Source organism: Myotis lucifugus, unplaced genomic scaffold (assembly GCF_000147115.1).
Source record: "Myotis lucifugus unplaced genomic scaffold, Myoluc2.0 scaffold_246, whole genome shotgun sequence".
In the NCBI taxonomy this organism is placed as follows: domain Eukaryota; kingdom Metazoa; phylum Chordata; class Mammalia; order Chiroptera; family Vespertilionidae; genus Myotis; species Myotis lucifugus.
The window spans coordinates 464,552-478,221 of record NW_005871294.1 but is presented as its reverse complement, the minus strand read 5'-3'; the positions used below and the strand labels follow the sequence as shown (position 1 = coordinate 478,221).

Genomic DNA, 13,670 nt, shown 5'->3' with positions numbered 1-13,670 from the left:
TAGTGTCACTGAACCATGGAGTGTCACAGGCTTTTGAGGAGACAGGCGGTGGAGCCCTGGTTGTGGCAGCTTATCCTGAGAATACAGGGAATTAGGTGGAGGTTGATGAGAAGGTTGCTCAGGTTGCAGAGTGGAAAGTAGATCCTGCCAAGCGTGGAACAGAGTGCGGGATCTTGGAGGGAAGGTGGGGGAGGGTGGGTGGGTGGGAGGTAATCAACCAAGGACCTTGTGTGCATGTATGCCTGGCCCATGGACACAGACAATGGAGTGGCAAGCCTCTGGGGTTGGGGTGGTGGTGATGAGGGTGGACTGGAGGGTGTCAATGGGAGAAAAGGGGACATATATAGTACTTTCAACAATAAAGAATTATTTATTTTTTAAAAAAGGAAGAAAATAGATCCTGCCATTCCATCTCCCCCTTTCTACCCTGGTCATCGTGGACAAACAGCAAACAGACGAATCTGTGGGTACCAGTGGGCTTTATTGGAAGCATTGCAGTCTGGGTGTGGAGAAACTGTGCTCCTGCCACTCACCCTCTCACACTCACACTCACACCCTCACACTCACAGACACTCCAGGCCCTGCCCAGCTTTGTCAGGTCTGGTGCAGAGGAGCTGATGGTCTGGTTCTCTCTTCTGGTCCTTGGGTCCCCAGGGTGGCAGTGGTTCACATCCCTTCACTCAGACACAGGGCCCCCTTGGAGGCTGCCAGGGGCTAACTGCTGTGGCGCTTGTTCTGGGGGAGGGAGGAGAGGGAAGGTGTTGGGCTGGGGTCTGGGGCAGGGGCTCAGAGGGAGGAGGCCAGCCGGGAGGGCGGGCTTGCCTTGGCAGCTTTCTTCTGCAGTCTCCGGATGATGCGGTCCACCCAGGGCTGGTCTGGCGGTGCGCAAAGCTTGCGACCTTTCCTTGTGGTGAACCTGGAGTCAGAGGTCAGAGGTCAGAGAGAATGGAGCCCTGGAACCCAGCTTCCTGGCAGGCCCAGGTGTGAGGGGCAGAGGCGGAGGACCACATCCCAAAACTGTTTCAGGGGCTTCCTTGAAGGGGTTGCGCTTGGCAAGAAGAAGAGATAGATAAGGAGGTGGGGGTAGAGTGGGAGGTGAGGCGTGATGCGCTCCTCTCCACAACTCACACAACGGCAGGCACTCTGCAGCCATCCTGGATGTGGAGGTACCGAAAGGCTCGCACAATGTTCCCAGGAATAGGGTGCAGGGCCACAGACAGGCAGCAGTCTTCTGCGTCGTTGGCACCACCCTGAGCTGGGTGGCCATAGGCCAAAGAAGGTAGTGTTAGAGCATAGGGACCCCGAGGAGGGAGGCCACCGCCCTCACTGGGATTCAGGACAGCTGTGTGTATGCGGGGCCCTCTTGGTTGCTAAATATATTGAAATACTTCTAAGCTGTTTGGTAAACAACTACTGTGTGGAGCCCCGCAAATGCCTTCCTGCTGCCCCATCACCCCAATCTCTCTCTCAGGGCTTCTTGACTTTCCCACAAATGAAGAGCTAATGTTGGTCAAAGCATTGAATTGATGGGGAAGGGGTGGTTGTGGGTAAAAGGCTGGGTTAGAGGACTTATGAATTGTTAAATATTTTGACTATTAATTCTGCCTCAATGTCTCTCATTCTCCCCACCTTAAGTATATATATATATATATATATATATATATATATACACACACACACACACACACACACACACACACACACACACACACATATATATCTCCTTCTGCCTGGGATACTGAGGCAGCAGGAAATAGAGCCTGCAGAGACAGGGGCAGCCAGAGGCCCTCAGTTACATCAAGAGACAGACACACGTTGGAATTCAGGAGCCCAGATATACGCACACTCACAGGCATACACGCAGGGCATCCAGCTTCACTGAACCAGGCAGACCTAATTCGCAGTGTCCGGCATGCCCAGCGCCAAGCAGTCTGAGGGCTAGATGTCCCCTCTCCCCTGCCCTCCCCCCGAGCCTCCCCTCAGCCTTACCAGGGGAGGTCCACAGGACCAGCAGGCTGATGGCCAGTAGTGCGGCTGCATGGGATGCCATGGAGGGTGAACAAAGGCTGACTGACAGCGAGAGTGTGCGTGTGAGTTTCTGAGCTCCTGCAGGAGGCTGCGTGAGGCTGAGATGGGCTGGGAGTTGAAATGTGGAGTGTGCAGGCGTCTGGAAATGTGAGTGTGGAAGGCTGTGTGAGGTTGCGCCTGCCTCCTATTTATGGACAGAAGAACTTTCACTATATCTCGTCAAAAATTCCCCTCCAAAATTCATTCTGTGGATTCCCCCTCCCCCCCCCCCCAGCTCCACCTCTTTCTGGGAATATGACCCTTCTTTCCCTCCCTCTCCCCCCGCCCCCCCGCCCCCTCAGCAGCCTTGGCTTTAGCTCTGAGAATCTAAGCAGTCTAGCCAGAATGTGACCGTGTACTAGCTCCTTTGAGAGAGCGTGCACTATTGTCTCATTGGTGGCATTTGCATTATCAACCACAGAGCCGGCCTTCAGGGGTGGTGGTCAGGATTGGGGGCCAGAGTGAGGAGTTGTGCCCCCTTCCCTAGGTCGTTTTTGTTGTTGTCCTTAAGCCTCACTTGAGGATATTTTTCCCATTGATTTTTCAGAAAGTGGAAGGGAGGGGGGATAGGGAGAGAGAGCAGGAGAAGGAGAGGCGGGGAGAGAGGGGAGAAATTGAGGAGAGGAGAGTGGGGGAGAGAGAAATATCAGTGTGAGAGAGACACATTGATTGGTTGCCTCCTGCCCATGCCCCAATGAGGGTGGGGATGGAACCTGAAACCCAGGTACGTGCCCTTGACAGGGAATGGAACCAGAGACCCTTTGGTGCACAACTGATGCTCTAACCACTGCACAATACCGGCTAGGGCCCCCTTCCCTAGGTTTATCCCTCATCCTCGTTCTGTTTTTTGTGGTTCTTCTCTCTGGTGCAGGTGGGAAAGAAGGCTTCCTGGTGCCCTCAGCACAAGCATGGAGCCTGGGGCAGCCCCCAAATTATCACAGTGCCTGCCTATCCATCATGTGGGAACTAGGCCCTCCCTTGAGACAAGCAGAGCTGAAAGGGTATGTACCTTGGAAGGAGGCCCAGCACCCGCATCCCACATGTCAGACCTCTGGGATTCAACTTCTTGGCTCAGTGAACTCTGCCCCTTTCTCTATTGATCAATTTCACATGTCCAACACCTGGGTCAATGCAACAGCTGGAGGGAGCCTGGCCCGGAATAGCCCCCTTCATTTTTCCCCTCCTCTCGATCCTGGGAACCAAGAGGGGATTTCTAAGGAGAGGGGCTAGCCAGCTCATATTCAGACAAATTTCCAAATTTCAAGGAATTGACAGATGGGGAAGGGGACAAGTGATTTCCCATCCTTACAAGAAAGACTAGAGATAGGCCAGGAGAGAAGGCCTTGAGAGAGAAATTAATATGTGGGATACCCATTCAATCAGCCCACCTAAGCTCTGGACCCTCTTCCGGATGGGGTGGTGATTCCCTCATAAGTTTTTAACTTATCTTTCTTTCCATCATTAATAATAATAATAATAGCAATAATAATAGTAGCAGTATTAGCATTTGTGTTTGTTTACTATTTTCTAGTCAATATAGTAATATAGTCCGTATTAAGGACTTTACTAATATTGTCTTGCTTAGCTTTCCCAAGAAAACTATAAAGTAATTTTTATTATTATCATATTATTATCTCTGTTTTACACATAAGGGAAATGAGACTTAGAGTACTGGGTCACACAGCAAACAAGTGCCTTGAATCTAGGTGTATTTTGCTGTAAAATTTACACTCTTCTCCTGTTCTATATTGCCTGCCTACCACCTGTCTGTTGATCATAGATGAGTACAGAGGAGTTCGACTCCACAGAGAGCACACCTGGGTTGGGATTCAGATCCTACCACTTGCTAGCTGTGTGACCATGTGCGAATGATCCAGTTTTTGTATCTTAGTGTCCTTACCTGTAAAGCAGGAATGGTAATAGACCTACTTCTTGAAATTAAATTAGGTAATCTGAGTAAAGGACTTAGTTTAGGCTGGCATGTAATAAGCATTCATTAAATATTAACCATTATTATAATGTACCCTTTTATGGAAATACTAGAGGCCCGGTGCATGAAATTCGTGCACTGGGGGGAGGGGTTGTCCCTCAGCCCAGCCTGCACCTCTCCAATCTGGGACCCTTCGGGGGATGTCCGACTGCCAGAAATCCCCACAGGGATCGGGTCTAAACCAGCAGTCGGACATCTCTCTCACAATCCAGGACTGCTGGCTCCCAACCGCTTGCCTGCCTGCTTGATCACCCCCTAACCACTCCCCTGTCAGCCTGATAGATGCCTAACTGCTCCCCTGCTGGCCCGATCGCCCCCAACTGCCCTCCCCTGCCGGCCATCTTGTGACCACATGGGGTGGCCATCTTGTGTGAGAGTGTAACAGTCAATTTGCATATTACCTCTTTATTCTATAGGATTTGTCAGTTAATTCATCTAGTTATCTTTCTATTGATCTATCCATCTTCTTCTTACAGTGGTTCTGATTAGTCTCTTTTGTACCACTTATCCCACCCCCACCCCCACCCCATTCTCCACTCTTCTGTGCCCTGCTCTGTACTCTGGAAGGCTGACCTTTACATACAGCATTACTCAAGGCCCCTTGCCTTCCAGCTTCTGTTTGGATTTGGCCCACAGGAGGCAGCAGCAGGAGATCAGTGGGTGGTAGGAGAGAGAGGTTGGGGTATGAATTCCCCAAACCCTTCCTCTTGCTGCAGTTCTGAAAGTGAACAATTTCCTCTGGGGCAGTTGTTCTCAACGAGTGGTCTTTTGACAGCAGCAGCACCTGGGGACTTATTAGAAATGCAAATTCTCAGGTCCTACTCCAGACCTACTGGAGTAATCTGCATTTTAACACACCCTCCAGGGACTCTTATCTGCGCTGAACTGTGAGAAGCACTGATTGACCATTACAGATCCTTTGGGGCTGCCTCTTCTGCATTGGTCTGTCTCTAAGGCTCGCTGTTCCTTCCTCTTACTCCTTCAGGCCTTAGTATGGTAATAATTTCCCGGTATTTGTTAAACCCTGAGTGTTTCACCATCCCCCGTTGGTTCCTTAATCCTGATCCCCACCTCTTAAATAGTTTCTTTATTAAAATCTTTCTGGTTAAACTTTTAGAGTATGTCATCTGTTTTGTGCAAGGATCCTGGCAGATACAGTAAATGTACCAGAAGAGATCCCAGGAAATAGACCCCCAAAATGGGATCCGAGGATTGGGTTGTTCATATGTTTGATGAGCACACAGATCATTTCTTTGCATAGAACAAGAGGACAATGTTAGGTTAGGTGGCTCAGGAGGCGGAGTAGGAAATAAAGAGAGTTGATCAGAAAAGGAAGGAAGGAGAGGTTTTTTTCTGCGTCCCCAGGCGACCCACGAACCCCAAAGACAGGGCACGTGAATCCACACCAACAGGGAGGGGGGCGCTTTTTTTATACAGCTGTTCAGTGAGGGCGGGGGAGCATGAGCTGTGGGAGTTCCCGCCGCGGGGGTCGTCACGGTTTCCAGGTGTCGTCATCTGTCTGGTAGCTGACCTGTTAGGAATTCCAGGGCGGGACCGGTATCTGCGTCACCATTTACCTGGTGCACTGGCCTGTTACGGATTTTGGAAGGGCCCAGTATCTACGTCACCATCTGCCTGGTGGAGGCATGCATCAGCTCCTGGACCCCCTTTCGACCTAATAGATATTAATAATCTGGAGCATGAGAAGCATCGCAATCACTTACCAGTGGTTCTCAACCTTCTGGCCCTTTAAATACAGTTCCTCATGTTGTGACCCAACCATAAAATCATTTTCGTTGCTACTTCATAACTGTAATGTTGCTACTGTTATGGATCATAATGTAAATATCTGATATGAAGGATGGTCTTAGGCGACCCCAGTGAAATGGTCGTTCGACCGCCAAAGGGGTTGCAACCCACAGGTTGAGAACCGCTGACTTAGACTATCATCAGTCTAGGGTGGAATGCTGGTGGAGGGAAAGGCATTATGAGATAAAACGCCGAGGCACTTGACCGCTATGGTCACAAATGGTGATTTCAAATGGTGATTACATATATTGTTGGGTAGGCAGCCTGTTTCTTTTCTTTTCTTTTTTTTTAGAGAAGAGTGATTTTTAAAAAATTGATTTCAGAGAGGAAGGGAGAGGGAGAGAGGCATAGAAACATCAATGATGAGCGAGAATCACTGGTTGGCTGCCTCCTGCACGCCCACCACTGGGGATAGAGCCTGCAACCCTGGCATGTGCCCTGACTGGGAATTGAACCTTGACCTCCTGGTCAACACTCAACCACTGAGCCATGCCAGCCCGGCTGGGCAGCCTGCTTCTGATTGTGCTAGCAAAATTACACGAGAAAAAGATAAGGTTAAGATCATGAACTTCTAACTTAAGGTTTGGGTGGCGATCCCAACAATCTCTATGGAATTCTTAAGGCATCTTTATTTTATGTGACCACATGGCAGATATGGCTAAGGATCAAGCCCAAGACCTGATGATATGGTATAGAGTTGCAACACCAGGTGACTACCCAACCCCACCAAATCCCTTATGCTGGAATAAGGGCGCTGTTGAGAAGGAGTAGGACTCTGAGACTTGGTAAGGGGCATTTGGACAGAGATGAACAAAGCTCGGAATTTGGACTTTCAAATCCATTTGAGTCTTCTTGGCTGGTAGAAGAACATTCCCCCTCTCTCGCTTTCTGAAAACTATGAATGATACAGCCTTCCATATCATTAAAAAAGTTATTAGCCTGGCCAGTGTGGTTCAGTGGTTGAGCAATGATCCATGAGCCAATTCCCAGTCAGGGCACACACCTGCATTGTGGGCTTAATCTCCATTAGGGGGCATGTAGGAGGCAGCTGATTGATGTTTCTTTCTCATCAATGTTTCTATCTCTCTATCCCTCTCCCTTCCTCTCTTTCTAAAAATCAATAAAAACATATTTAAAAAATAGTTATTAATAGCTCCCTGGCAAGGGGCATGCATTTTCTCTTCAGCACTCATCCTGACCATTCCACAGTCTCCATAGCCACAACGAGAGTTTGATTCTAATATGGCCTAGACAGGAATGTATCAGGTGTGCTCCAAGAACAAGAGTATATACCAGCTGTGGGCAAACTACGGCCCTCGGGCCGGATCGGGCCCGTTTGAAATGAATAAAACTAAAAAAAAATGTAATGATGTTTACTTTGAATTTATATTAGTTCACACAAACACTCCATCCATGCTTTTGTTCCGGCCCTCCGGTCCAGTTTAAGAACCCATTGTGGCCCTTGAGTCAAAAAGTTTGCCCACCCCTGGTATATACACTGAGGACAACTTCCTGCTGTCAACTGTATTGGAAGAATCCTGGGGACCAGCGAGGACAAATTTATTGATACGAGTGTCCTCACCCAGGATTTGGGTATAGTCTGTTGGATTGGTTACTGGAAACCTGGGTTCAATATGATCAAGGAGGCTGAGATGCTAGAACCTCACTGACATATTGTGGAGTGCTCCTTAGACTTTGAGGTGCATATGGTTCATTCTGGGGTCTTGATAAACTGTAGATTCTGATTCAGTAGGTCTGGGGTGAAGCCTAAATTGTTGCATTCCTTTTTTTTTTTAATAAAATTCCCCCTTTTATTTTATCTTTATTTTTTTATTGATTTTTTACAGAGAGGAAGGGAGAGGGATAGAGAGTTAGAAACATCGATGAGAGAGAAACATCGATCAGCTGCCTCCTGCACATCCCCCACTGGGGGAGTGCCTGCAACCCAGGCACATGCCCTTGACTGGAATCGAACCCGGGACCCTTCAGTCCGCAGGCCGACGCTCCATCCACTGAGCCAAACCGGCCTCGGCAAATTGTTGCATTCCTATCAAACTTCTAAGTGATGCTGTGCTGCCAGTCCTTAGATGATACTTTGAGTAGCAAAGTGGAGGAACAAGTGCAAAAGTTAGAGAGATGGACGTCTCTGCAATAAGAACATTGGTGAGGGGAACACTAGCTTCTTTGAAAAGCTTTCTACCCCTGACCGGTTTGGCTCAGCGGATAGAGCGTCGGCCTGCAGACTCAAAGGTCCCAGGTTCGATTCAGGTCAAGGGCATGTACCTTGGTTGCAGGCACATCCCCAGTGGGGAGTGTGCAGGAGGCAGCTGATCGATGTGTCTAAACTCTCTATCCCTCTCCCTTCCTCTCTGTAAAAAAATCAATAAAATATATATTAAAAAAAAGAAAAGCTTTCTAGTGCCTTTTTAGTAGGCAGGATATGAGGATGGGAGATGGGACTGGGAATAAGGGGGAGGGGGAGAGAAAAAGAGGAATAAATAACGGACACCTTGAGTGGTGGAGGACAGATGTTGTTGGCACCTAACCATGAGCACTAAGGTGAACGAAATTACTATACCAGCCGCAGGGACAAGTGGTAATCAATATGCTTTGCCCACAGGATCTCTGGTAGTAGCTAAATGATTACAGCATCCACGGACAGCTTACTGACGTCCTCCCTGACCCCTATAAGTGGAAAATTTCTACGTCTGATGAGGAGTAACCTGATGCAAATTATATTGAGGATTTGCAGTCTTTTATAAGCCCCTTGATTGGGTTGGGGAAGGCCTGTGTTTCTCTCACAGGTGGATTGTATAAATCTTTCTTTTAGTCAGTGATTTTCAAAGTGTGGTCCCTGGCATTAGCAGCATTAGCATCACTTGGGAACTTGCAAGAACTACAAATTCTTGGGCTCTGCCCCAACTCCACTGAACCAGAAACTCTGATAGTGGCCCAGCAACCTGTGTTTTCACAGGCCTTTCTGGCGATTCTGACCTATGCTAAACTTTGAGAATCACTCGTCTATACCTTCTCCACAGAGATCTGTAGCCATTTGCAAGGGTGACTATGAATGGGGAACAGGAAATAGTCAGACATTGGGGGGGATTATTAGATACTGTATTGTGATAATACTAGACTTGGGGACCCAAAACCTCATTGTGGTCTACCAGTCAGAATGAGGCTTTATGGAGGTCAAGTGATAGAAGGATCTTGATCCAGTTACATCTCACAGTGAGTCTCCAGTGGTTATTTCTCTAGTTTCAGAGTGCATAGTGGGAATTGGTATATCTCATAATTAACAAAATATCCACACTGGTTCCTTGGCCATGGAGTAAGGGAAATTATGCTACCAGTGGAAGTCCTTTGAACGGTATTTGCCCCACCTCGTACCTGCCTACAATACTAAACCTAAAGCATCGCTGCATTGCTAGAGAAGTTGCACGAATTAGAGCACCTTCAAAGACGTAAAAGATGCTGCAGCCCTTGGTACAGCACATTACAGCTAATAATCTAGCACATGCCTTCTTTCTATATAATCAATTAAAGACCACTGATATCAGCCCTTTTCAACTGGAATGACAGCAATACACCTTCACTGTTCTACCTTCGGGATATGGCAACTTTCCTGCTCTGATATCATAATATAATCTTGACATCCCACAGAATATCAAACTGGTCCTTTAAACTGATGCCATTATGCTTCTAAGAATTACAATAATCTTAAATGCCTGAGATGGACCCATGTATGCCAGAGGGAGAGAAAGAAATCCTATAAAAATTCAGCATTCTGCCATATAGGTGAAACTTCTAGGCTATCGGGGGGGAGGGAAAAGCTGAAAAACAATGGTCTGGGACATGTTGTACCTTCACCATGAAGAAGGAGGCACAAGGATTTTGGAGGCAACATATACCATATTTTGGTTTACTGCTGCAAAATATTGACTGGATATGACATAAAGCTGATAGTTTTGAATGAGGTCAGAGCAAGGAAGGCGTGGGCAGCAGGTCTAGGCTCCATGGAAAGTTGCCCTGCTGCTTGAACCTTATGCATTTTAAGTCCAGTGAACCTCAGGCTGTCGGTGGCAGAGAAGGGCGCTGTAGGCGTCCCAGCAAAGTCTCTTTGGCTATTGGAGTAAGGCTACACTTCTGCTAATGATTATTTCCTATTTAAAAAGCAACTCCTGATTTGCCACTGGGCCCTGGTCTAAAACTCAGACTAGTGATCACCCAGTGACAATGCAACCTAAGGGTATAGTTATAGCAAATCATAGAGTTGGATGTGCACAGCAGTATTCATTGTTATACAGACATTGTACACATGAGACTGGTGAAAGCATTGGCTGGTGGCTCAGATTCCTATTTGTATTGTCTTCTTCTTCTTTTGATCATACTTGGGCCTTTATGGAGAAGTTTTCTATAAATAGTTAACAGAGGGAGAAAATGCACAGTCTTGATTTTCAGATGGGTCTCTAAGGGATGCTGGCACCAGTCAGAAGTAGACAGTTGCTCACATTCAGGCATAGCCCTGAAAGACCATGGTGAAGGGAAGTCTTAATGGGCAGAATTTCTGGCAGTACCTCTAAGGTCCACTTTGTCAGAAAGGAGAGACAGCCTGAGGTTTGAAGCGATGTTAATCATGTGCAGTGGCTGCCTACATCGAACCCTGCCCTCACCTCTGTAATGGTCCCTTCACTAACTTCATTTCCATTAAACATTTCTGAGCATTTCCTTTGTTTCCCACCAAGATCCTGATACAAGGATAGAGTGCAGAGCTGGTGTTGAGTTTTCAATTAAAATGTAATGCTATCTGCCTGGAAAGCTTGTGAAAGACCCTGAGAACTGGCAAGGAAGAGTGAAATAATTAAAAAGGCATTTGTTCCACATTTATTCAATAAATATTTATTGAGGGCCTTCTATGTTCCAGACAGTGTTCTTGGCACCGGGATACAGCAATTAAGAAAACAAACAAACAGCCCTAGCTGGTTTGGCCCAGTGGATATATTTAAAAAAACAAACAGATATTCCTGCTTTTTAAAAAAATATATTTTATTGATTTTTTTTACAGAGAGGAAGGGAGAGGGATAGAGAGTTAGAAACATCGATGAGAGAGAAACATCGATCAGCCGCCTCCTGCACACCCCCCACTGGGGATGTGCCTGCAACCAAGGTACATTCCCTCGACTGGAATCGAACCTGGGACCATTCAGTCCGCAGGCCGACGCTTTATCCACTGAGCCAAACCGGTTAGGGCGATATTCCTGCTTTTGCAGTGTTTTTATTCTAACGAAGGAGGCAAGAAACAAACAAGAAAAATACAGTATATCAGATGGCAATAATTGTAGTAAGAAAAATAAAGAAGGCTAGAGGAATGGGGAGTATTGGGAGGATAATCAAAATATGCTTTTATTTATTTCAGCGAGAGGAAGGGAAAGAGAGAGATAGAAACATCAATAATGAAAGATAATCATTGATCGACTACCTCCTGCACGCCCCCTAGTGGGAACTGAGCCCCCAAACCAGGCATGTGCCCTGACTGGGAATCTAACTGTGACCTCCTGGTTCATGGGTGGACCCTCAACCGTTGAGCCACACTGGCCCAGGGGGAAGACTTTTTTGATAACATTTGAGCAGAGATGTGATCGGAAGTAGATGAGGGAGAGAGCCTTGCAGAGATCTGGGGAAGATGCTCGAGGTAGAGAAAACAGTGAGTGTGAAGGTGTTGAGGCAAGGGTGTGTTCGAGGAATAGAAAGGAAGTTAATGTTATCAGATAATAATAGGGGCCAGATAGTGTGGGGCTTTGTAGGCTTTATGTTTGTTTTACTCACTTAGGGGGTTTTGAACAGAGGTGTCATATGATCTGACATGTTTTAAAGGCCCCCTCTGGCTGTCAGAGGGAGAATAGACCAAAGTGGTGCCAGAACAGAAACCCGAAGACCAGGTGGGAGGCAACTGCTGAGAGTTGGTGAGAAGTGGTCAGATTCTGGAAATATTTTGAAGATAGAGCCAATGGGCTTTGTCGAAGGATTCAGCATAAAATGTAAAAGAAAGAAGAGGCAAGAATACGGCAACATTTTTGGCCTCAGCAATGCGCTGGATGGAAGTAAATATGCCAACATGTGAATGACTACAAGGAGTGGGTTTGTGGGAAAGTCAGGAGCCTTGTTTTGACTTTTTAAAAAATATATATTTTATTGATTTTTTGCAGAGAGGAAGGGAGAGGGATAGAGAGTTAGAAACATTGATGAGAGAGACACATCATGAGAGAGAAACATCGATCAGTTGCCTCCTGCACACCCCCTACTGGGGATGTGCCCGCAACCAAGGTACATGCCTTTGACCGGAATTGAACCCGGGACCCTTCAGTCCGCAGGCCGACGCTCTATCTACTGAGCCAAACTGGTTAGGGCTTGTTTTGACTTTTGAAGCTGAAGCTCCATTTTGAACATATCAGTGGAGATGTGAAAGAGGTAGTTGGTTAAATGAGTCTAAAGTTCAGGGAAGAGATTCTAGCTGAAGACACAAATTTGGGAGCATATGAATGGTATTTAAAGCCATGAGACAATGTGATCTCTAGGGAGTGGATATAGATAGAAGAGGTCCAAGTTCCAAGTCCTGGAATTCCCCACCACTGACAGGTCAGGAAGGTGAAAAGGGAAGGAGGGGGCCATCAGGGTGTTATTTCTGATGGTACCCACTATTATGGCACAAAGAGGAGACACAGGCTTCCTGGGTGGATGGTTTGAGGCACCCACTCCCAAGCCATTGGTTTAGACAACCCAATGGGGGTGGGAGGGTTGGAGTCCAGGGAGGTAGGTTTAAAACCATTTCTGACCACATATACAGAGCTCAGTGTGCTACAGGTGGCAGCTAGCCCACCCTCCGCCCAGCCTAGTCCCCTCTGTGGGGTCCCTGGTTCAGTGTGAGCCCTGGACAAATCTCTTCCCACCCTCCTTCAAAGAGCCAGGCCAACTGTGAACTCTCTGGTCTGACCAAATCCAGGGGCAGGAGATCTTGTGGAGGGAGGGCATTGTAGCCATTGGGGAAGGGAGAAACTGGGCCTAGAAGTCAACCAAGTGCATGGTGGGGGTACGGGTCCAGGGGAGTGAATGATTGTGTGTAGACCAGATGCTCAGTAAGCAGGTGCTGAATAGATAAATGTGTGTCCATATCCTGAGTTGTGTCCGTGGGGCTGTCCCTGACTGTTATACCCATCACTCCTGTGTGTGTGTGTGTGCATGTGTGTGTAAGTATGTGTGTGTGTGTGTGTGTGTGTGTGTGTGTGTGCGCGCCAGGTGTACAGTAAGTCCTCACTTAAGGCCATCGATAGGTTCTTGGAAACTGTGACCTAACAGAAACAAGCAACAAAACCAACTTTACCGCAGGCTAATTGAGATAAACAAGAGTTAAGTTCCCAGGGCATATTTCTAGTCACAAAACATCACCAAACTTCTAAAAAAAGACCCAAAACACTTCTAATATTAACAATGCTGAAATAAATGAGCTGCGCATATAATATTTAAGAAAGTCCAACCCTCTTACACCAGGTCAGGGTGGCAGGGGTCCAGAGCCTCCCCTGGCAGCTCCGGGGTGCAAGGCGGAAACCCATCCTGGACAGGGTGTCATTCCATCGCGGGGTGCATCACACACCCACGCTCGCTGAGACTGGGGCAATTTAGACGCCACTTTACCTCACCTGCGAAGCTTTGGGATGGGGATGGCAACCCAAGTACCCTGAGGTGACCCACGCAGACATGGGGAAAGTGTGCAAATTCCACACACCAGTGGCCCAGGGAACCGATTCTA

At 47.4% G+C, this 13,670-nt stretch overlaps 1 protein-coding gene across 1 annotated transcript; it reads right to left on the bottom strand.

The window, feature by feature from the left end:
* Window positions 1–462: 462 nt before the first annotated feature.
* On the bottom strand, window positions 463–2,241 carry CCL19 (C-C motif chemokine ligand 19). The gene is made up of 4 exons (XM_006098731.3): window positions 1,990–2,241; window positions 1,129–1,255; window positions 823–916; window positions 463–735 (listed from the first exon to the last, which is right to left on the bottom strand). The coding sequence occupies exons 1-4, from the start codon at window positions 2,048–2,050 to the stop codon at window positions 715–717; spliced, it is 303 nt and encodes a 100-aa protein (XP_006098793.1). The 5' UTR covers window positions 2,051–2,241; the 3' UTR covers window positions 463–714.
* Between the last annotated feature and the right edge of the window lie 11,429 nt (window positions 2,242–13,670).

Excerpts from the sequence above, each read along its gene's own strand:
- CCL19 (XM_006098731.3), bottom strand. The coding sequence starts at position 2,050 with ATGGCATCCCATGCAGCCGCACTACTGGCCATCAGCCTGCTGGTCCTG. Across the intron at positions 1,256-1,989 it reads GGTCCTGTGGACCTCCCCTG|CTCAGGGTGGTGCCAACGAC; the intron begins GTAAGGCTGAGG and ends ATGGCCACCCAG. Across the intron at positions 917-1,128 it reads TGCAGAGTGCCTGCCGTTGT|GTTCACCACAAGGAAAGGTC; the intron begins GTGAGTTGTGGA and ends CTCTGACTCCAG.